Source organism: Erigeron canadensis, chromosome 5 (genome assembly GCF_010389155.1).
Source record: "Erigeron canadensis isolate Cc75 chromosome 5, C_canadensis_v1, whole genome shotgun sequence".
Taxonomy (NCBI): Eukaryota; Viridiplantae; Streptophyta; class Magnoliopsida; order Asterales; family Asteraceae; genus Erigeron; species Erigeron canadensis.
In genome coordinates, this window is record NC_057765.1 from 35,620,071 (window position 1) to 35,640,290 (window position 20,220).

The 20,220-nt window shown below is 34.4% G+C and overlaps 3 protein-coding genes across 7 annotated transcripts; 1 reads left to right on the top strand and 2 right to left on the bottom strand.

Moving 5' to 3' along the window:
* Window positions 1–1,330: 1,330 nt before the first annotated feature.
* On the bottom strand, window positions 1,331–5,260 carry LOC122600506. Of its 2 annotated transcripts, none has more exons than XM_043773232.1 (6): window positions 4,194–5,260; window positions 3,835–4,014; window positions 3,041–3,538; window positions 2,752–2,949; window positions 2,529–2,644; window positions 1,331–2,106 (listed from the first exon to the last, which is right to left on the bottom strand). In XM_043773232.1, exons 1-6 carry the CDS (start codon window positions 5,127–5,129, stop codon window positions 1,596–1,598), a joined length of 2,439 nt encoding a protein of 812 aa, XP_043629167.1. In that variant the 5' UTR covers window positions 5,130–5,260; the 3' UTR covers window positions 1,331–1,595. The 2 variants fall into 2 exon arrangements, with proteins under 2 accessions (XP_043629167.1, XP_043629166.1); XM_043773231.1 differs by having other exon boundaries at window positions 2,752–2,955.
* Window positions 5,261–10,559: 5,299 nt separating this feature from the next.
* Window positions 10,560–17,054, top strand: LOC122600405. 4 transcript variants are annotated; one of them, XM_043773116.1, is made up of 12 exons: window positions 10,560–10,750; window positions 11,472–11,651; window positions 12,434–12,544; window positions 12,666–13,001; window positions 13,162–13,338; window positions 13,409–13,687; window positions 13,797–13,919; window positions 14,530–14,727; window positions 14,864–15,117; window positions 15,551–15,755; window positions 15,832–16,137; window positions 16,816–17,054. In XM_043773116.1, exons 1-12 carry the CDS (start codon window positions 10,568–10,570, stop codon window positions 16,915–16,917), a joined length of 2,454 nt encoding a protein of 817 aa, XP_043629051.1. In that variant the 5' UTR covers window positions 10,560–10,567; the 3' UTR covers window positions 16,918–17,054. The 4 variants fall into 4 exon arrangements, with proteins under 4 accessions (XP_043629051.1, XP_043629052.1, XP_043629053.1 ...); XM_043773115.1 differs by having other exon boundaries at window positions 10,562–10,750; window positions 16,611–17,054; XM_043773117.1 differs by lacking the exons at window positions 15,832–16,137; window positions 16,816–17,054 and having other exon boundaries at window positions 14,864–15,139; window positions 15,551–15,675.
* Window positions 17,055–17,814: 760 nt separating this feature from the next.
* Window positions 17,815–19,405, bottom strand: LOC122601684. The gene is made up of 3 exons (XM_043774425.1): window positions 18,766–19,405; window positions 17,874–18,682; window positions 17,815–17,823 (listed from the first exon to the last, which is right to left on the bottom strand). The coding sequence occupies exons 1-3, from the start codon at window positions 19,403–19,405 to the stop codon at window positions 17,815–17,817; spliced, it is 1,458 nt and encodes a 485-aa protein (XP_043630360.1).
* Window positions 19,406–20,220: the final 815 nt, after the last annotated feature.

Here is a 20,220-nt window from a genome sequence, read left to right on the forward strand (position 1 = left end):
TTAATTACCAGGAACCAAACCTGAAGTGGAAGAAAAATCCATTAATTCTCAAGCGCCACCGCCAGGATATTGATTCTGCAATTTCGTCCGTATCGACTGCTTCCGGTAACTATTGAACCCATTCTTATCTTGTTGCCGTTTCTTAGCTTTGCACTTTGTCTTTGTTATAAATAGTGGTAGATGGATAACTCTCCTTTATTAATTAAGTTTAATTTCACAATCTATACATCATCATATATAGTTGTTTCTTATTAATTAAATTAAAGCAACTCTCATTTAGTTTTGCTAATGATGCCACCGTCTCTTCTTTAACAACTAGGCTGCCTTAAGGCTCATTAGTTTTTTGTAACCATATCCGGTTGACTTTGTTTTTATTTCATTCTTTGTTCATTTACTTAAGTAAATTTTCAGGCACCAAACCTTAAGCGAAAAGACGATCTACTTAAGCACCCCCACGAGGATCTCAGCTATAGTTAACTCCTTCCTGAACAATTTAATCCACTCGACGGGCCGGGTTCTAAAAAACTTGTTAAGATGCTTGAAGTTTTTGGTTGTATTTAATGTTATCACTTTGCAACTTTATTTAATTAATGACTGTGGCCATCATCCTACAAATGTGTTTGAGTTATATGTAGTTTTACATCTTCTATAATAAGAATTAATGTACACTATGCATTCGTCTAGTTGCTTCTGACGAGCCAACACACTTGTCCAGAGCTCATTCCGGCTGATCCGCTCCCTAGAGACGAGAGTGTACATTGTGGTTTTCTAAAAGTGTAAATTAATTAAATAAGAGTGGACGTATTTGGCTTGTTTTAAAGGGATTAGTCTTGGTTTAGTTTTTGTCTGACGATGTTGGTACCGACAAGGACTAGCCCTCAGGAGGACGTACCTGCAGTCCACAGGGCAGCCTCTAATGTCTTTATGTTCAACTAGAATGTGACCCTGCATGTTGCGGTGGGATTGTAAAATCCCAAAATTCATGTACATACCTCGATACGTAAAATAACTGTATTATATTCCATTGAATCAATTACTTTTACATTAATAATACATTTCTAACCTACCGATGCCACCGCCACCGGCGTCACCCATCGTCACCACCGCCATCACTAACCACTGCCGCCATATTACGCGAGCACACTTCTGTTTTTTTTTTTTACTGAAAGTTTGATTTAAACTTAAGTATAAATTTAGAACTTTTACAAATCACTTACTACTGTATATCATGCTGGTAGGATCTAGCTTTTTTTAAAGATCATTTTTATTCACACCAATGACCAAACCAACCCCATCTCCCCACAAACTAGGGGTGGCAATATAGTGAATATACACAAGAATATACTTACAACAAATCAAAAATACATCAATTGTTCCATGTAATCGAGTTCCTTTTCCTTTTATTCCTATGCCACAAAAAGCTCAAGGAGTTAATATTCTGCATTTATAACATTATTCACAGATTATGGAATTCAACAAATTACTAATAATAGAAGTAGGATCCTATAACACGATATTCATTGAGCATGATCAATTACTGAATGTATTGCAGATTTCAGACTAATTGGTATAGCGACCATTAATGAATTGATCTTTCAAGTACCAGATATATCCTGCATCGGCCTAATCTCGATGCCTTCCACAATAATTCCTTCAAAACTCCCACCCTCGGGTTTCCATAATTTTACCTCCAATGACACATGATTCTCTAACTGATGTAGCGATTTGCTCAATCTGACCTCCAACCAACCATCATTTCTTTCCTCCATCCAACTATTTTGAAGATCCGTGTGACCTTTTGACCCAGATCCATCAATACTTGGTACATTTGATGAGTCATGTGATCCATCATCATTCCTAGGCATGATTGTTGGTATATTAACCAGTGGAGTCGAATTCATATGAGCAGAAATAGTACCGTGGATTATGTCACCCAACTTGTATTCTACCTTAAAGAATTGACCATTATTTGATAGAACATGGTAGTCTCCAAATTTGAACACTAGATAACATGCATAGATATAGTTGCGTGAGAACATGAATGGCCGAAGTCTACATGCGAAAAGATACCAATCATCACTTCTGAGTTCTTTCACCTTTCCGAACCTGATGCGGTGTAAGTTCCAATTAGATGAAATTCTTGAAACTAAGATAGAAACCATTGAAAGTTAAACCAAGGATAGTGCGTATTACTGTAAAGTTAAACCAAAGATAGCACGTATGTCACTTGTATCTTTGTAAACCTATTAACTACATTTAGGGTTAAAAGAACAGAGGTATAGTTTCAGAAACGTTGAATCGCTTCAAGGCACCGGCTAGAAAACTGTAAATAGAAGTCAAGCGTCTGTAAATTCCTATGAACAAATATTGCTAGTGTCAATAAGATAGAAAGCATATTCATAATTTCATATATTACCTGTGATTTTTGTTCATCATAACAAAGATTAATTACAACAGAAACTATATATAGTACCATATAAATTAAAGCTTCATATATATATAGAATATGCAGTTTAGGGAGTGAGAACCTTGATTTGGATAGAGACAGAGTTTCTAGACTTTCATAGCTTGTGTCATTGCATAAAATATGTGTTGCTGGCAATATCGAACATATCCCACCAGTTGATTTGCATAGTAAAAGCCACTAAGAACCAAATATATTCAAAATATTAGATTATAGAAGATACAACAAGTACTTCACTATACTATGTTTTTTGCCCCAATAAAGAAAGGAAACAATGTCTGATATACCAATTTGCCACCATAAGCAAGGAAACCCTTGCAAAGGAGGAGATAAAGCTCCTTTTTGCTGGTGTAATGCAAATCTTTGTTTGATATCTCAATATATTGGCTATAGTTGTTTGGCAACTTTTTCTCCCAGTATAAATCGTCATCTTTATCATTTTCATCTGATATCAAGAGGCTTTCTGATTTTTTGATCTCCTTATGCTGCATCTTTAGATTAAAATGCAAAGTGTGATTATTATTTGCAAATAGACCAAATAAAGTAAATTTTAATTTTCAGAAAGATAAAACTTGCCATCTCTATAGGCTGAAATTCTATTCCTTGTATCAAGAGACCAGATTCTACAGGATTGTCATAATATGAAAGCTCCTCTATATTTATGTTAAAATCAGCATTCGGCCCTTGATTCATGAAATTCCACATTCTAATCTTATACCAGTTGTCGTGTGTCATTTCTGCATAATGCGTAGAATATACACTTGATTCTTCAACCTTCCACCTAATCGTCATCAACCTTAGATGTTTGAGATCCTCGATGGGTTTTTTTGAGAATTTGAACACCAAGTTAGCTGCATACATGGCACCACGTGATAAAATGCTAGTTTTTATTTGACATCTAATCTCATGCCACTTTCCATAGAGATATTCTGCCACAACTGGAAACCTAGAAAGAAGATGCATCGAATAACCATGTTGGAACACCCAACGATGATCATTTCCCTCATTGAGTTCTATAAATCTTTTTGCTGATATAAGTACGCATTTCGTTCCATCATTGTTTATCCATAAAAACTGCCCAAAAAAGGTAACACACAAAGCCATATACATATTTCACACAAACAATATATTCAATAATGTAAAAAAAAAAGCATGTCATGACGTATATAAAACTGTTAAAGGTGATATTAATTTGTACAAATAGAAGCATAACATACCAAAAGATGAAGAAGTTTTATAGATGTTAAAAAACTTGAACATCAATGAAGAATTAGAAACCAAATTAACATATATATTTATGCTCTTTAAATAGATGTGGCAAATGTTATTAGTAGCATGAAATGTAAATCTTAAAAGGGAAGGGAATAAACCTTGTTGCCTTCATCAAAAAGAATTCCCTTGTGAAGAAGCCAGAAGAGATCCCTTTTGATCGTATAAATGGCACGTGGAATATTGAACTTGGTGATCATCGATTTCCAGTCTTGGGGTAGCTTTGTCTCCCAAAAATCGCCCTCATCATCCGAGTCAGATTCTTCCTTCTCATATTCCTCCTATCCAACAAATATATGTAATTAAAGTAAATATAAGGTTGTCCCATACGTAAGCTTTAAGTATGGAACCTAATATATATATATAGTACTAAACAAAGGCATCATTGTACGTTGTGAGAAAATTTCTCTTCTAGTCTTGAAAAATAACGTCAAACCATTTGAAAAATGATGAAACTTACTTGATATTGTAGTGCAATTTCAAGCTCTTTCACAATTTCACTCATTGTTGGGCGATCTTCTCTCACCCGCCCCAAACATCGATATGCGATTCTTGAGAATGATTCTAAACACTTTGGCGAGATTTGTTCCTTCATACCAGTTTTTATTATAGTATCTAGCCTATTTTCTTTATACTGCTTTCTTACCAATTTGGGAAGGAAGTCACTCATTTCTTGGGTATTTTGAACCGAAAGTCTTCCACAAAGAACTTCAAATAAGACCACACCGAAAGAATAGACGTCGGATTGTCTTGTCAATATCCCGGTCTCCACATAAATTGGATCAACATAACCGAGGGTGCCTACAGATTGAGATACAAGAAATGTGTATTGCTGTTTAGCAGGGCCAAGCTTTGAAAGGCCAAAATCTGCAATTTTAGCATTCCAAGCTTGGTCCAACAATATATTGGAACTCTTGATGTCGCGGTGTAAGACCCGCCGTTGGCCATCACCAGAAGGGCCATGAAGGTAATTGATTCCGCGGGCAGCCCCGATGCATATACCAAGGCGTTGAATCCATGAGAGACGGGTGCTACTTAGATACAAATCCAGACTTTTATTGGACATATATTCGTATACAAGGATTGCCTCACCATCCTCGTCACAAAAGCCTAGTAAAGAGACCAAATTCTCATGTTTGTCAAGCGAAAATAACAGAAACTCTTTCAAGAACTCTCTGTCTCCTTGCCCAAGAGCACGATATAACCGCTTTACAGCAACCATGCTATTGTTGAGCCTCTTCCCTTGGGAAATATTATTAATTAGGGAAAGATGTCCCTTATAAACCTTCCCAAACGAACCTTGCCCGATACAGTTGATTTCGCTGAAGTTGTTGGTGGCCGATTTTATATCTTCAAATGGAATTCGGATACGTTCAATCTCTTCCATAAACGACATCTTCTTCTTCTTCTTCTTGTGTTTAATATAATTACAACTTAACTTAACAACTCCGATGATGAGTATAGTAATAAGATCCGGTAAACTACTGCAAATTAAATACGAATCTTACTTACTTAGAGGAAGCAGAAGAAGATTGGCAGCAGCAGCTCGATCAGATCTGTTATTGAAGTACTCGTATTATTTTACAAACTATCTCTATGTTTGACTCAATTTAATTTTTCATTTTCCTCTCACGAACCTCACGTTAACGTTAATTGCGGATCATCTAATTACACCTACTGTATTACGAGTATTATTATTACTCATTATAGTAAAAAAATAAATAAATTGAATTAATTACTCGTTTAATTTCACACAATGTGTACTTATATTTTGTTAAGTCAAAGATTTTTATTTTTTTTTCCCGGGTTAATTGGACAAATTTACCACTCAAAATTTATGTAAAAAACATATTGCCATTTATTTTTTTAAAAGGTCAAATTTACTACTAAAAATGCATGTAAAAAACAATTTTACCGCTCAAATTGATCCTCAGGTTCAATTTTGACATCTTTTATGTTAAGTTGATGATTGTATTGGTAACTAGAGTTTAAAGTCCAGATGAACACGTCATATGTGGGTCACGTTTAAGTGATTTCACACATAGATTTGATTAAAAAATTTCACCACCCCAAACTTAGACCGAATGTATCCCTTTCTACTTACTAACTTTCAGGCAACGGTTTTTTTATGGAGTAATTAGGGATTCGTTTTCTCTTTTTAACTGTTCACTCACTATAATAAGTATTTATGTAGTTTCTAACGGGTGAACCCAATTAAAATTTCATACTTTTTAATACACATTAAAAATAAAGATGTTATAACGTAAAATGATATATACGGGTCGGTTTTATGCATTGGCTTGGGTCGGGTTTTAGGTTATGTTTTGTAGCTAATAGCTTTTAAAAGCCATGTAGTATGGGTTGAAAAGGGTATCACATACTTTATGATCAATAGAAATATATGTTTTTATTTTCATTTTGTTCAGGTCGCTTAGTTTTAAGCCCGCTTTTGCACCTGGTCCATCTAATGATTCCTGCTCATTCCGTTTAGGTTACAACTTATATTGGTAGAGCTTAATCTTTTGTGTTGATAACAAGCTTATAGCTTATTTGCATACGAAAGCCACTGTCAATTTTAGATATATCAAAAATGGATGGGTGATGGGTCGGCTTGTTGGATAATGCACTAAGGCTGTAACATGTTATAGTTTGTTTGACATATCTTTATAACTTAACCTCTAACGCTTTGGATGAACAATTGCTCTATGCAACTTCATTGTGGTTGTTGTTTGCAGTAAAATGGTCGTGATATAGTCGTTTTGGGAAGTTCTTGGACAAAGTTTTGCTTTCTGGTTGATCTACAAATAGAATAAATGCAATACTTATAGCTTTTTGTATTAGCACAAAGGAATTTTTGGTTTTAAGTAATTCTAAACTGTGTATATGTTTGCAAAGTTTAATTATAAATTTTAATCCAATGCAGACTGTATTATGGTAGACAAAGTTGGAGATGGTCAACTCAACATGTGTCAATGTGTTTTTGTGTAGAGGTGCATATTATCAATGTGGAGGTTAGCTGATTATATGCAAGAGGCTGAATTAGACTGGATGGATGGATTAGTTTATTGTTTTCTAGTAAATAGTAAATTGCTTATGATGAGTCTTATATTGATTACTTGTTATATCGTTAGAGTTTGGTACAAATTTGCAATTTAACCACAACTTTTTTACAGGTACCGTCACAACCTATCTAGTAGTCATATATATGTCTAATTTATAAGCCCAACTTAATAATTTGATGATAACAACTAACAATATAAAGGAATATGACGAAAATTAATGTATAATACATTTGTCAAATACTTAATTTTATTTTTAATGGCAAATCCGAGACCCTCCAAATAACCCAACTCAACTATAATTGCAGCCTTGCTATTCAAAAAAAAAAAAAAAAAAAAAAAAAAAAAAAACTAATTGCAGCCAAGTGCTAGGCAAATTTACCAAGGTTGAGCCCCTCAACACTCGAACCTACGCCTCCACATGGTGGAAATTCAAAGAAAACCCCTTGACTATCCCTTTTAGGAAGAGAGGGGCAAATATCTAGTTGATTAGACTACTTTAGGCTGTTTAAGTAAGCGGCCTTTTTTTCAATCATTTTTTCTTTAATGGCATAGCATCATGATGTATGTGTGTGTTGTCAACTTTAGTTGCCTCTTTAGGAACTCAGTGTATATATATATATCTCTATCGACTTGAGTTTGACTTGTTTTGCTAGTGCCCGAAATTATTTTGGTCCAAGACTCTAATAATGTAACAAATAAGTGGGTGTCGAGTTTAATCGGTTCGTAAAACAGGTTGGATGTTAATTTATGTTTGAAAGAAAAAAACACTTGGACTCAAGCTAGTTGTTAGTAATGTAGATCTACCTTTTGATAAAAATTTCAGTTTTTTAGTATGTATAGAGCATTCTTAACCAATCACCCATTTACTTATAATTTTACCTATAATTCTTTTTTACCTATATATATTTTTTCATGTCACCTTCATTCTCTCATCCCATTCAATCAATCTTTTCCCCTTTAACTTTGACCTTCACATTCCATACTCCACATTTTACAATACCTTAAATTTTCACAATGCACCAATCAAAATAGTAAAGAAAAAAAAAAAGAAAGAAGATGGACTTACATTGTACTCCTCCGTCCCATTTTAAGTGTCCTATTTTGACATTTTTTCTTTCAACTTTGATCATAAATATCTTTGTTTGTGTTATATAACACTTGATATAACATATATGAATTGATTGAGTTTTAAACGTACTTTTCATTGATATAACTTTCATTAACTAATATATAACACAAACAAAGATATTTACGGTCAAAATATAAAAAAAAGACTTGACCAGTCAAAATAAGACAATTAAAATAGAACATAAGGAGTAACTTTTTATTTTAAATGAATGGTCTCACCTATCTCTATTTCATTTCTTTTTGTCGTCTAATTTCACCTATCTTTTTACATCCATCTTCTTATTACCATTTTTTTACCCAGTCATTTCACCTTCCCTTAATTATCAGTCTTAGCCTCTTAGATGTATAATTTAACCTTTTTCTATCTTAATCATGAGACATTGAGACTTTTATGTATGTGTAATTATGTATACAGGTGTATTTAATTTGTATATGCCGACGTGCATACACACGAACAATAGTAATGACGTGAGTCGATGCCACGCAACACTATACTTCTTCTTTTCACTTATTTTCATACTACTGTATAATAAATACTCGTAGTATAATATAATGTATAGTCAAAATCATTGGAAGATTTGATATGCCCAATAACTAGCTCGCTAGCGGTTGTGATGCTCTTTCCACTTTGCCTCAATAATTGTTATTTTCAATGAATTTATCTTCCAAAAGCAACACTCCTTTATCCATGGCTCACTTTTCTCCAAATATCACAAAAACATTATAGTAGTAGTATAATAAAATCCTTTTCTGGTCATTTAATCTAGTTAATTAGCTTTTTGTATGTTGACCTTGCTTTAACTAAAAGTGCACCCATTTTCGCCTCGTATCACGAATAAAGATAAATAACATAACATTATAATTAAGGTGAAATTTGAACCCCCGACTTTCATTTTTAACTATTTTGGGACAGAAAATGATCAAGAATTGACGACTTTGTATGATGATGTGCAAAACAAAATCACATTAGTATAGTATGATTTTTTTCTAACTTGCCATTAAATACATTGTTTACTATCCAGTCTACTTTTCAAATATTTAAGTATTTATAGTTTGTATTTGTTATCATTTTGGCAAAGATAATAAAAGCAATAATAAGTAAGGGCCGAATATGTTAATTCAAGTGGTGACCACCAATGATTTTGTAACAGATTTTTAGCTTTCTAGATCGATTTGGCAATACAAAACTTAAAACTTCAGGATTTTCTTTTTTGGCAAATTTTAAACGAAATTATACCAACTTGTTCATAACTTTGAAGTCGCAATCCATTTTTACACTTAAAAATAAATGTTTTTATATCAACCGCTAATTATTTAAAATACTTCTTTTACTGACTTAACAACAATGTTTTCACGACTGGACAGGCCGGAAACCGGTAAGCATAACCGGACGGTTATGATGTAAAAACGGTCTTGCACTCGAACCAGTGGTCAAACCGGGAACCGGCAGTCGAACCAGAAAACCAGTCGAACCGTCGTTGACTTTTAGTTGACTTTGGCTAAAAATATATTCTAACTTGCGGTGATGTCTACGGAATTGCACCACGTTACTCGTAACCTTTGACGGAGATGAAACACGTTGTGGGTGATATATTTATATTTATATATTATAAATTTTTTATATGTAGTATAGCTTTATTAGACTTATAATGTTATCTGTTTCTCTAATCCGGTCCAACCGATCCGACCAATAACCAGTTTGGAGACCGGTTCGCCTTCTGGTTCGATTCCGAAAACGTTGCTTAACAATAACCCTATAAACTATAGTTAACAAAACTGGTAATGTATTTAAAATTTGGGCAACAAACATTAAACTTTGAAATGTTACAGTTAAGCCCCTAATCTTTCAATTATTCTACAAAGTAGTCCCTAAATAAGTTATAATAGTTGTTGTCAGTTACAGCTCAACCATCATCATATTAAACATATTGACATGTTGAGTTTATGACATTATGGTTACAAGTTTGATATTTATTTCTAAATGATCAAAGAAACAAACTACTTTCATGGCAAAACTAGAATATCAATTATTCTTTTTAGTTCAAAGTATTATCATAATCACAAAGGTAAAGGAGAGACAAATCTAACTCTTGTCCAGACTCAATGATAGTTGCATAAGTCCAGAATAATGAAATAGCTGAATTTTTTCACACAATTCATAAAAATACATAATATTTCAAATAATTGATACTTCTAATACGTTTATTTGTCATAAATAAAAACTCTTCCTAAAAGAACATCCATTTACAAACTAATAAAACTTAGGAACGATACAGGGTAAAAAATATGGACTAGCTATATATTTTGATTTTTTTTTTTGAAAAGTAATGTTTATATATTTTGAAGTTACATGTAAATATGGTGAGTTTGGGTGATGCTATACAAACTAGTTTTAGAATGGTTTCATTTAGACCAAATACCATAAGTTGAGGGGCTACAACATTGAATCCATTTGAAACTTATTTTGACATTTTTGGTCCACTCGTGACCCATTATTATTCGAATAATATGTTTCATGGTCCACTTGCTTCAAGGCAGTATACTATACTTTCTTTCCCTCTGTCTGCATGCTCGATCATTTACATATAATTTCATCAACTTGGCCCATTTGATCATTTGAAACAACATATATATGAAGCTGAAGATGTTGGTCTCATGGCGGAGATCGTTATTCGTCATAATTATGGCGACACTTGCGATTTCAGTACTCACTGAAGGTGGTGTCCGGCTTCCTCACCGAATTGTGCTGGATACAGATGTTGACACAGATGATTTTTTTGCTATGTTGTATCTTTTGAAGCTTAACAGATCTGAATTTGACTTGCAGGTTCATTTTTACATTATATGTAATATAATTTGTGCACGCGCGCATATGTATAAGTATATAACAATATATGAGTACTATACTTTTCCACAACCTATTATACATTGGCGGAACGTGACCAATTTGTTTAATTAGGCCAAGACCAAATTTATCTATTTTTTCTTCTTCTTTTTTTTTTTTTTGTTATAAATAGTTATAACTGTTACGTGTAGAATAATAACTTACTTTTTTAAGTCGTCTGTTATAAGCCATGGAAAAAATATATAACCGATCCGTTACAAGCCATCAGTTTTTGGAGTCATTTTTATTTGCTACCAGGTAATTTGTAAACCAAATTAACCACTAGAAGAACTTTGATTTCTTTCTCTAATTTTTCATTTATCATTTATAAGTTTTCCAACTTTTTCTCATCCTAAATACTGTAAGTCATTAGTAGAAGTAAGTAGACCAACCAATTTGACACATATAGAGAAAGAATAAAAGTAGAAATGACTAGTAAGGAACCATAAAAAGTTCCATGGCTTAATTAATTATAAGAGAGAAATGAAAAAAGAAAGTTGTTATTTTAGACGGTTAGCTAGCTTTTTAATATGAACGAAAACATATTTGTTTAATTTATATATATAGTTGGCAATAATCAAGATTTTCATTAGTAAGTTGAGCTGAGATTAACTGCTACATTTGAAGTGAGGATACTTATTAACTGCTATATATGCTTTTGCAGGCAATAACTATCAACACGAATGCATGGTCCGACGCTGGACATGCAGTAAATCAGATATATGATATCCTTTACATGATGGGGCGGGACGACATTGCTGTTGGTGTAGGAGGTGAAGGTGGAATACTCGAAGATGGTACTATACAACCAAACGTTGGCGGATATATTCCTTTAATTGACCAGGTATGCAATCAGATTCGGTTGGGATAAGTTATTGGGTGTCTCAACTGTAAAACTGCTAAAGCTAGGCCACATTTTGTTACTGTAGTACCATTGAATTGGAGATAAGTAAATAAACTGGTATCATGTAAGTAGTGGCGGGTCCAGGAATTTTGTTTACGGGGGGCAAAAAATTAACTAAACAACATTAACATTGTAGGCACTTCCTAACGTTAGGAAACACAACATGCGCAAATAATATTGAAGCAGTAACATATATAATATTATACATATATATATATATATATATATATATAATAGCGACGGAATATTCATGAAACGATAATTTGTATAACTACAAAGAAAGATTACCGAACAACATAATTACTGTATTGAAATCTCAAATAATTACACTCATAAGAATTGTATAGCAAATCAAAGGGTGAAACAGAACATCGCCAATAAACATGATGTTTCTTTGAAGTTGGAACATGATGTTTTTTCAAGTTGGGCCAAGTAATTGTTTAGATACACTTGATTAAAAAGCTTTGGGCTTTATATTGAGAGTTTATGTCAAAATGTAAAATAAGTAGGACTATTAAGAGTTTCTTGAGTTATTGGGATATATAATAAAAAAATTTTAGCAAAATCTCAGGGTGGGGAAGTGACCCCCCTAGTACAACACTGCATCCGCCAATGCATGTAAGTCTTGTTGATGGAAAAAGGCCTTATGTCATAAGTTCATTTTAGGCCCCATAAAAGCATGAGACACTGCTGTCGTTTAACGTTAAGTAAGTTACTATCAGGGGAGTGGTACAGATGGACCTTGTAGATATAGACAGGCTATTCCTGTGGGAGCTGGAGGAAGATTATATAAAGATACAAACTTTGGCTATCGAAAAAGCTTTCTTCCTCAGGTATTCAATTGCTTTTGTTTCTATCAGTTACCTAAAACAGAACCAGGCAAAAGTTGCAATTAGCCCATTTCTAATAGTTTTGACTAGTTAAACCATTTGCTAAATTTTGATTATGAACTAGGGAAACAGGAGATACACACCTCTTGAACAACCTACGGCTCAGCAAGTACTAATCGAAAAGATATCAGATGGTCCCATTAGTCTATTTGTAATAGGAGCACATACAAATCTTGCTATTTTCCTTATGAGTAATCCAGATTTGAAGAAAAATATTGAACATATTTATATCATGGGTGGCGGTGTGAGGTCAAAGAACCCAACTGGTTGCTGTCACAAAAATGCAGACTCATCTTGTAAACCTCAACAGTGTGGTGATCGTGGTAATATTTTTACAGGCTTCAAAAGTAATCCTTACGCAGAGTTCAACTTTTTTGCTGACCCTTTTGCGGCATACCAGGTAACTAAATGGTTATTAGTATGATTTGTACATCGACAATATATTCCTTTCTCCTTCTTGGATCATCTAAAATATGATTACTGTTTAAGCGTTACTTATATCATGCCAGCACATGTGAGCGACAACATTTTCTTATGAATACATATACTCATGTATGCAGGTTATTCATTCTGGAATTCCGATTACCCTTGTTCCCCTGGATGCAACAAACACGATTCCCATAACTCGAAACTTCTTTGAGGCATTTGAACGGAATCAGCATACATATGAGGCACAGTATGCTTTTAAGTCACTGAAGATGGTCCGAGATACTTGGTTTGACGATCAATTCTATGAGGTATCCACCTTTAAGACACCCATTAATTAACTTGTTTAGTCTTGACATATATGAAGTTCTTTTATTGCAGAGTTATTTTTTGTGGGACTCATTTATGTCTGGTGTTGCCACTTCAATTATGCATAACTTGCACACAAAACATGGAGAAAACGAATTTGCTGATATGGAGTATGTGAATATTACTGTGGTTACTTCCAATGAACCTTATGGAATCTCGGACGGGTCAAACAAATTTTTTGATGGTCGTAATATTCCAAAATTCAACTTAACTAAAAATGGAGTTCATAGTGGTCATGTTCAAACAGGCATTCGGGATTCATTTTGCCTCAACAAGACAGGAAGATGTAAGGTAACTCTTTCCTTTAGCAAGATAACGTGAAATGCTAGTATTTTTTATAAACTTGAACAAGAACTCAACTATTTCGTCAACTACATAGATACTGAAACTATAAAAGCAGGATGGTTACACACAGAGAGTCAACGGACCTGATTCAGTGCGTGCATTGGTTGCTACAAGGGCAAAGCCAAATCGTGACAAAAGTAGTTCTCTGGATAGAGAATTTTTTGTCAGTTTTCTGGAAGTAAGTCAATTTTCCTTTATCTGAACGTTGTCCAGTTCCCTTCCTTTTAGCTTAAGTACAAGAGTTGGCAGTATAGACTCTTTTATAAGTGATGGGTTGATTTTAGTTGAGTTTCATCTCCAACATGTCTAACAAAACAAGTTAGCCAAATAGGAAACGGGTCAAAGGAGCACACTGGTTGAAAGTCATTTGAAGTCTATATATAATGCATACCCCCTTCTAAATCGTTTTATGTTTTAAGGATTTAAGTTATTATTGAAATATTGCTGGAGAAAATTGTGTTATAATTAGGATGTTAACTAATTATAAAAAATGGAAAGGACAAGTCAGATGGCAATGGGACAGGGATTAACAGGGATCTCGTTTCATACCCCGTCAGGGATTGGAGATTCTATCAGGGAATCAGGGACCCATTACCCGTACTAAAGACTTTATGTTTCAACCTTAACCTGTTTGAATCGTTACCCGGCCATTTCAGCTTGCCACCTTTGTTATTATATTAGTACATTTGAGGGCCAATTGTTGAACACACTTTGAAGCTCATCATTTTGCTGTAAATTGTCATAATATGACCATATGCAACTATGTTTTAACAATATGCATATACCAGGTAGTAAACCGACAACAAAATAAAGGCAGATTCAACTTTACATCTCAATTTCCTTATTACAAAGAAGTACTCTACAAACCAGATTTTAAGGGGAAAAAACTAGGAAAGACTGTCGTGTTTGACATGGATATGAGTGCTGGTGATTTTTTGGCTCTCCTGTATCTCCTGAAAGTACCCATCGAGACAATGAATCTTAAGGTATTGCCCTTTTCAATGTATGGTATCCAATATCCCATGCAGTTTTTACTGTGAGTTAATGAATGCTTGTATATGAAGACAGGAACGATATCTGCAGCATCTTCCTTTCATTTTTATCTTTTCCCATTCTATCCAGGCAATACTAGTAACTCCAACAGGCTGGGCAAATGCAGCAACAATAGATGTCATATACGATTTGCTACATATGATGGGTCGTGATGATATCCCTGTTGGTTTAGGGGATTCATTTGGTTTAAACCAGTCTTACCCAAATGACCCCAGTGTTGGCAACTGCAAGTACTCAAAGGTTATACCCCATGGAAGTGGTGGCTTATTAGACGCTGACACTCTCTTTGGACTTGCTCGTGATCTACCAAGAAGCCCAAGAAGGTACGCTTGCTTTTATCAACAGGTTTGCTCAACAAACTCTTTCCTTGGAGGTTGTAGTTTCAAGGCATTGATATGAAAATGGAAGTCTTTGGGCTGTAGCTATTTGCTAACGGGTAAAATATAAATATCTACAATTGAAATGGGTCAAATGGACATGATAGGTTAAAACAGGTCAAAATTCGTTTAATGTATATTCAAATGCTTATCTTTAATTTTATAGTAATTAGAATCCAAGAAATTGGACAGAGTGTGTTGTCGAGTCAATCCAGCCCGAAAAGGCCCTGTTTAACAAGTGTTATAAAAATCCTTATTTTTACCGAAACCCAATTTACCCATTATCCACCCATCCTGGGCCTGCTATTTCACCACCTCTACCTATGCTGTTGGCCTGTTGCCATCTTATATGGATCTACAAATGATGTTATTTTTCTAGGTATACTGCAGAAAATTCTGTTGAGTTTGGAGCACCTCGGACTACTGATTTTTCTGAACTTAGACAACCACTAGCACTAGAAGTTTGGAAATTAGTAGTGAAATCTGCTGATCTTGAATCTAAGATTACCATTCTGACTAACGGACCATTGACAACTTTAGCAAAAATTGTACTTGAGGACACAACTGCTAATTCAATCATCCAGGTTAGTGGATTTAAATAAAGTTCACCATTTTAGTATCGTTAAGACGATCCAGTTGAGATCATAAACTTGATTGCAGGAGGTAATTATTCTAGGAGGACATGTGGACTGCGGTAACAAAGACAAGGGAAATGTCATCAATGTTCCTTCAAACAAATATGCTGAACTAAACATGTTTCTAGACCCTTTAGCAGCAAAAGTGGTATTTGATTCAATGCTTGATATCACACTCATTCCTCTTACCACACAACGAAAAGTCAGTTCATTTCCACAGATTATAAAAGCGTTGAACCTGAAGAACAAGACACCAGAAGCTCATTTCAGCCAGCGTCTGCTCACAACTCTGTATCACCTGCAACAAAGAAACCATAGATATCGACATATGGTATTTCATTCTGACAACTTCAATCCTAATGCTTATATGTACATGGAGCAGTTTTGACCCGTTTACCTAAGAATGGGTCATTTGACATTTGTTTTATTTCTAGCGTGTCAAACAGGCAACATATTTTTTATAAAAAACTTGACAGAAAACGGGTCGGATGGGTTGAGCGGTTCAAAAGTTGAGCAAAATGTTTTTTTTACAATAAACCTACTAAATCAATTATTTTAGAAACATGATAAAAATAATATATACTTTGTTAATCATATGTGACACACTGACACTCTGATTATTTATCAAAAAGCTATAACTTGTGGATACAAAGCGGGTCTGGTGAGCGTCAACCCAACCCATGAGCCTCCAACCAGATATGTACCAAAAAAATTAGTTTTGTCCTGTTACACAACCCACCCATTTTGCCACCTCATTTTTTTAAATACCTATGTGGCTCCATCACTCCTTTTTGAAAAATGTAGGATATGTTCTTGGGGGAGATCCTTGGAGCAGTAATCTTGAATGATCAACAAACCTTAAATCCTGCCTACCAAGTCAAACATCTCAAGATTCATGCAACAGGACTAGCATCTAAAGATGGACAAATTATAATTGATAATGAACAAAGGAAATCATTCAAAGTACTGGTGAAGTTTGACCACATATCTTATTACAAAATTTTTGCAGATCGCCTTGCTAACGACAAACAATCAGCTGTTATTGGAAACTTTGATGACCAAAAAAGAATTTGGAGCATACGGCATCCCAGGAGAGGAAGAAAAATCTTGAGGGACTGGTAAAAATAGTAGATAATGTTCAGAATGACGAGACAACCTACGCTAGATGACATTTATTTACATGTAAATATTTATAAAGCCATAGGATATACGATTTGGGAGTCCTAATAGATTGTTAGTTTGATCTTCTAAGATATCGTAAATAACAAAACGTTAAAGGTAACCAATTTTATATACGTTAGGAACAAAAAAGAAAGAGAAAAGAACATTGGATTAAAGGTAGTGACAGATTTGGGATTTCATGTAACAAAATAATCCAACCATACAACTCAAATATAAAATAGATTGTCCAAAAGACCAGTAGTACAAAAACAACATAGCATCCAATTACAGGTTAAAAACACATTAAAATTAAACAAAAACTTCACATCCAATTACCGGTTCAAAACACATACCGAAACTAAACTTTTACAATTGCTCTCTACTTTGAAAGTTAAGCAAAATATCATCATGGCTAATCTTAGAGAATACATCACTCTCTACATAAGTGACTAAACAATCGTTTAACAGCTGATCACCTACATTTTTGCGCAACTTACTCTTCACATAAGCCATTTCTGAAAAGGCTCTTTTCATGCCAGCAGTTGTGATGGGGAGGATCAAGGCCAACTTGATAAGTAAATAAACAAGATTGAATTCTTCGTGTTTTTCGGTCATCACTAGTTTCTTAGAGAGGTCTCTTAGATCCTTCAATCCAGCAAACGTATCATCTTTCCTCATTTCGTAAATATACTTGTCAAGTTGATCATTAAGATGAAGCAAATCAACACTTGAAAACTCGTTAGGATAAAACTCAGCAAGTTTAAGCAGCTTTTGCTTATCAAAGGAACGGAAATGATTGACAGGGCTCAAGCTGCCTAGACAAACAAGTAACTCCATAGTTACCTCATCAAATCGACTGTTGAGTTCTTGGATATGAAAGTCAACAGTTGCATAAAATTCCTCAACTTGATAATGATGAAGGTTTGTAGTCTTTAGTTCCTCGCCTCTTCTTCTTGACAAAGGAGCATACATATCTTCCATATTAGGAACTTTAATTTCATTTTCATTGCAAAAGGAAATGACTGATCCTAAGACAGCTTCCCATCTACCGTCTCTTATTTCGTGTAATCGTTCCGTGACCGACTTCACAAGTGACATTGCAGTGGCAAATTCTTCATCTTTTTTCTGTAAGACACTGTTTAGTTCATCTGTAACCTCAAATATTGTCTTCATCACATGTGCCATGAAAACAAAGTCAAAAGACAGAACAGCATCACAAGCAACACGGAACTCAAATCGGTCAAATGCCCTTGAAGAATTATCCTGAATCATGTCAAGCATATCAAGTATCACTTGATAAAACTCAATGACATTTGAAACCAGCTTATGGTAAGGCCGCCACCAGGTACATCTCAACCTCTCCAAGCTGCCAATGTTTTGATTCAAACATCTGGCAACTTCAATTGGAACATCCTCAAAAGCTTGTGAAACTTCTTCAAACTGACTTTCTTGTGAAATTTCGCTATCCTTCCAAGAAACTCCAAGCACACTTGTTAGATGATTAAGTCCATAATAAAACATATTTGAACAATCGACTTTCTGTCGAGAAATTGCAACAAGTGTCGTTTGAAGTTGGACAAAACAATGACTATAATATGCCAACTGAGTTTCTTCCATAATCAAGTGCCTCAGACCACCGATGTCCCCTTGAATATAGCCGCTTAGCCCATTATAACCTTGCCCACGGATCTTAGACGAACTCAAAGAATGCTTCCCTAGCAAAGAATAAATAAAATGCATCTCTAAGAGATAAAGCCGTGCCATCCTTGACATTTTCAACACCAAGAAATCTTTCTACCACATCTCCCTCTGTCAACATACCGCAGACACAAAGCAACTTCCCGGTCTTCTGATACATCGAAATATTCATCCACCAATATGGCAAAGAAGTCACCAGCAATGTCTTTTACAATGGCTTTAGTTGTTTCTTGTGCACACGAGTTGATCATATCTTTATGAATTAAAGAAGCATTGTCTATTGCAGCTTCATCAATAGTCTCATCATATTTGGCCAACAATTTTAAAAGCCCAACAAAATTCTCCTCAATACTTAATCCTTCATCCTCATCCTCATCCTCGTGACCGTGAATTTCCAAACCTTGTTTCAAAAGATACCTCAAACAAAGAAGAGGAGCGAGTAATGGAGGTCGATTTTCTTTTCTAGTAGAGTATTCAAGAACAATCTTCATCAACTGACCAAAATTAGAGGAATCATTTTCCCAAAACTGCATTTCATTTTCAGGAGTAAGATCAAATATAGAACTAATTGTTCCCATTTCGGTATCTTGAGTTTCCTGGTCAAGCCCATTCTCCCTATCAATTGAAGAAACGCTTAATGAGGACGACAAACCATCTTCGGTCTTTCTTTTATTTCTAACATTAAAATATGAATCCAGTGTCCCCTGTTTCATTTTCTTCTGATCTCCATTCTCATTCATTTTCTAGTACAAGAATCCATATACACACATATAAGCAATGCTTTAGAAATCCACTAAACTATAATCCAATGAATCTAGCACATTGATAACATGTCATACACAACAAACTATAGACTGTAGATGGTTTGCTACTTATTTTGCATATAATTCATAAAAGGAATTATACTATTATTATGCATAAATTTACATCTTCCTTTGTCCCATTGGCTTGATATTTTGTGGGCCATAGTGTTTGAACAATGAAACATAAGTTATCCCATCATTACCCCCAATTGTATCACATAATCATATCCGGGTCGACAAGATTTTGCCCAAATTGTATCACATAACCATACCCAGGTTGACAAGATTTTGCAAGTTATTTGGGATACTGGGTTACAAAATGGTTAAAAAGATACAAACTTTATAAGTACCATGGTTGCATTTTAGATTTATTTAGAAGAAAAAAAAGCATTAAACTTTATATTACTAGTTTTTGGTGTGACAGTCAACAACACAGATAGTAGCAGTGTATAAAGGAGCTGTAAAGTGAAAACATATACATACATACACACATACATACATATATGCAGCTTACAATAACACAAAATCTTTGACATTTTCTTTACACAAAAGTAACAAAATATAAAAGGAGTTAAAAAGTTTACCGTTGAATTTGGTTGAAGAGAATTAAGAGGCAGTGACAGAGATAAGAATTCTGGCAGTGAAGTCAAACAGTTAAACCCTAATAAAATAAGTTACATTTTGGTAAAAATAAAATACTCCATGACTTTAAAATGGATTATGGGCTCAAACATTGGGCTCTATGGTCCGGT

What these genes read in the sequence shown, in the direction of transcription:
- LOC122600506 (XM_043773231.1), bottom strand. Translation starts at nt 5,129, where the DNA reads ATGTCGTTTATGGAAGAGATTGAACGTATCCGAATTCCATTTGAAGAT. An exon ending in AAATTGCACTACAATATCAA is followed by an intron (nt 4,015 to 4,193) that starts GTAAGTTTCATC and finishes TTTGTTGGATAG; the next exon opens with GAGGAATATGAGAAGGAAGA. An exon ending in TTGCTTATGGTGGCAAATTG is followed by an intron (nt 2,645 to 2,751) that starts GTATATCAGACA and finishes TTTGGTTCTTAG; the next exon opens with TGGCTTTTACTATGCAAATC.
- LOC122600405 (XM_043773115.1), top strand. Translation starts at nt 10,568, where the DNA reads ATGTTGGTCTCATGGCGGAGATCGTTATTCGTCATAATTATGGCGACA. An exon ending in GAAAAAGCTTTCTTCCTCAG is followed by an intron (nt 12,545 to 12,665) that starts GTATTCAATTGC and finishes ATTATGAACTAG; the next exon opens with GGAAACAGGAGATACACACC. An exon ending in CTACCAAGAAGCCCAAGAAG is followed by an intron (nt 15,118 to 15,550) that starts GTACGCTTGCTT and finishes TTATTTTTCTAG; the next exon opens with GTATACTGCAGAAAATTCTG.
- LOC122601684 (XM_043774425.1), bottom strand. Translation starts at nt 19,405, where the DNA reads ATGAATGAGAATGGAGATCAGAAGAAAATGAAACAGGGGACACTGGAT. An exon ending in TGTTGACAGAGGGAGATGTG is followed by an intron (nt 18,683 to 18,765) that starts GTAGAAAGATTT and finishes ATTCTTTGCTAG; the next exon opens with GGAAGCATTCTTTGAGTTCG.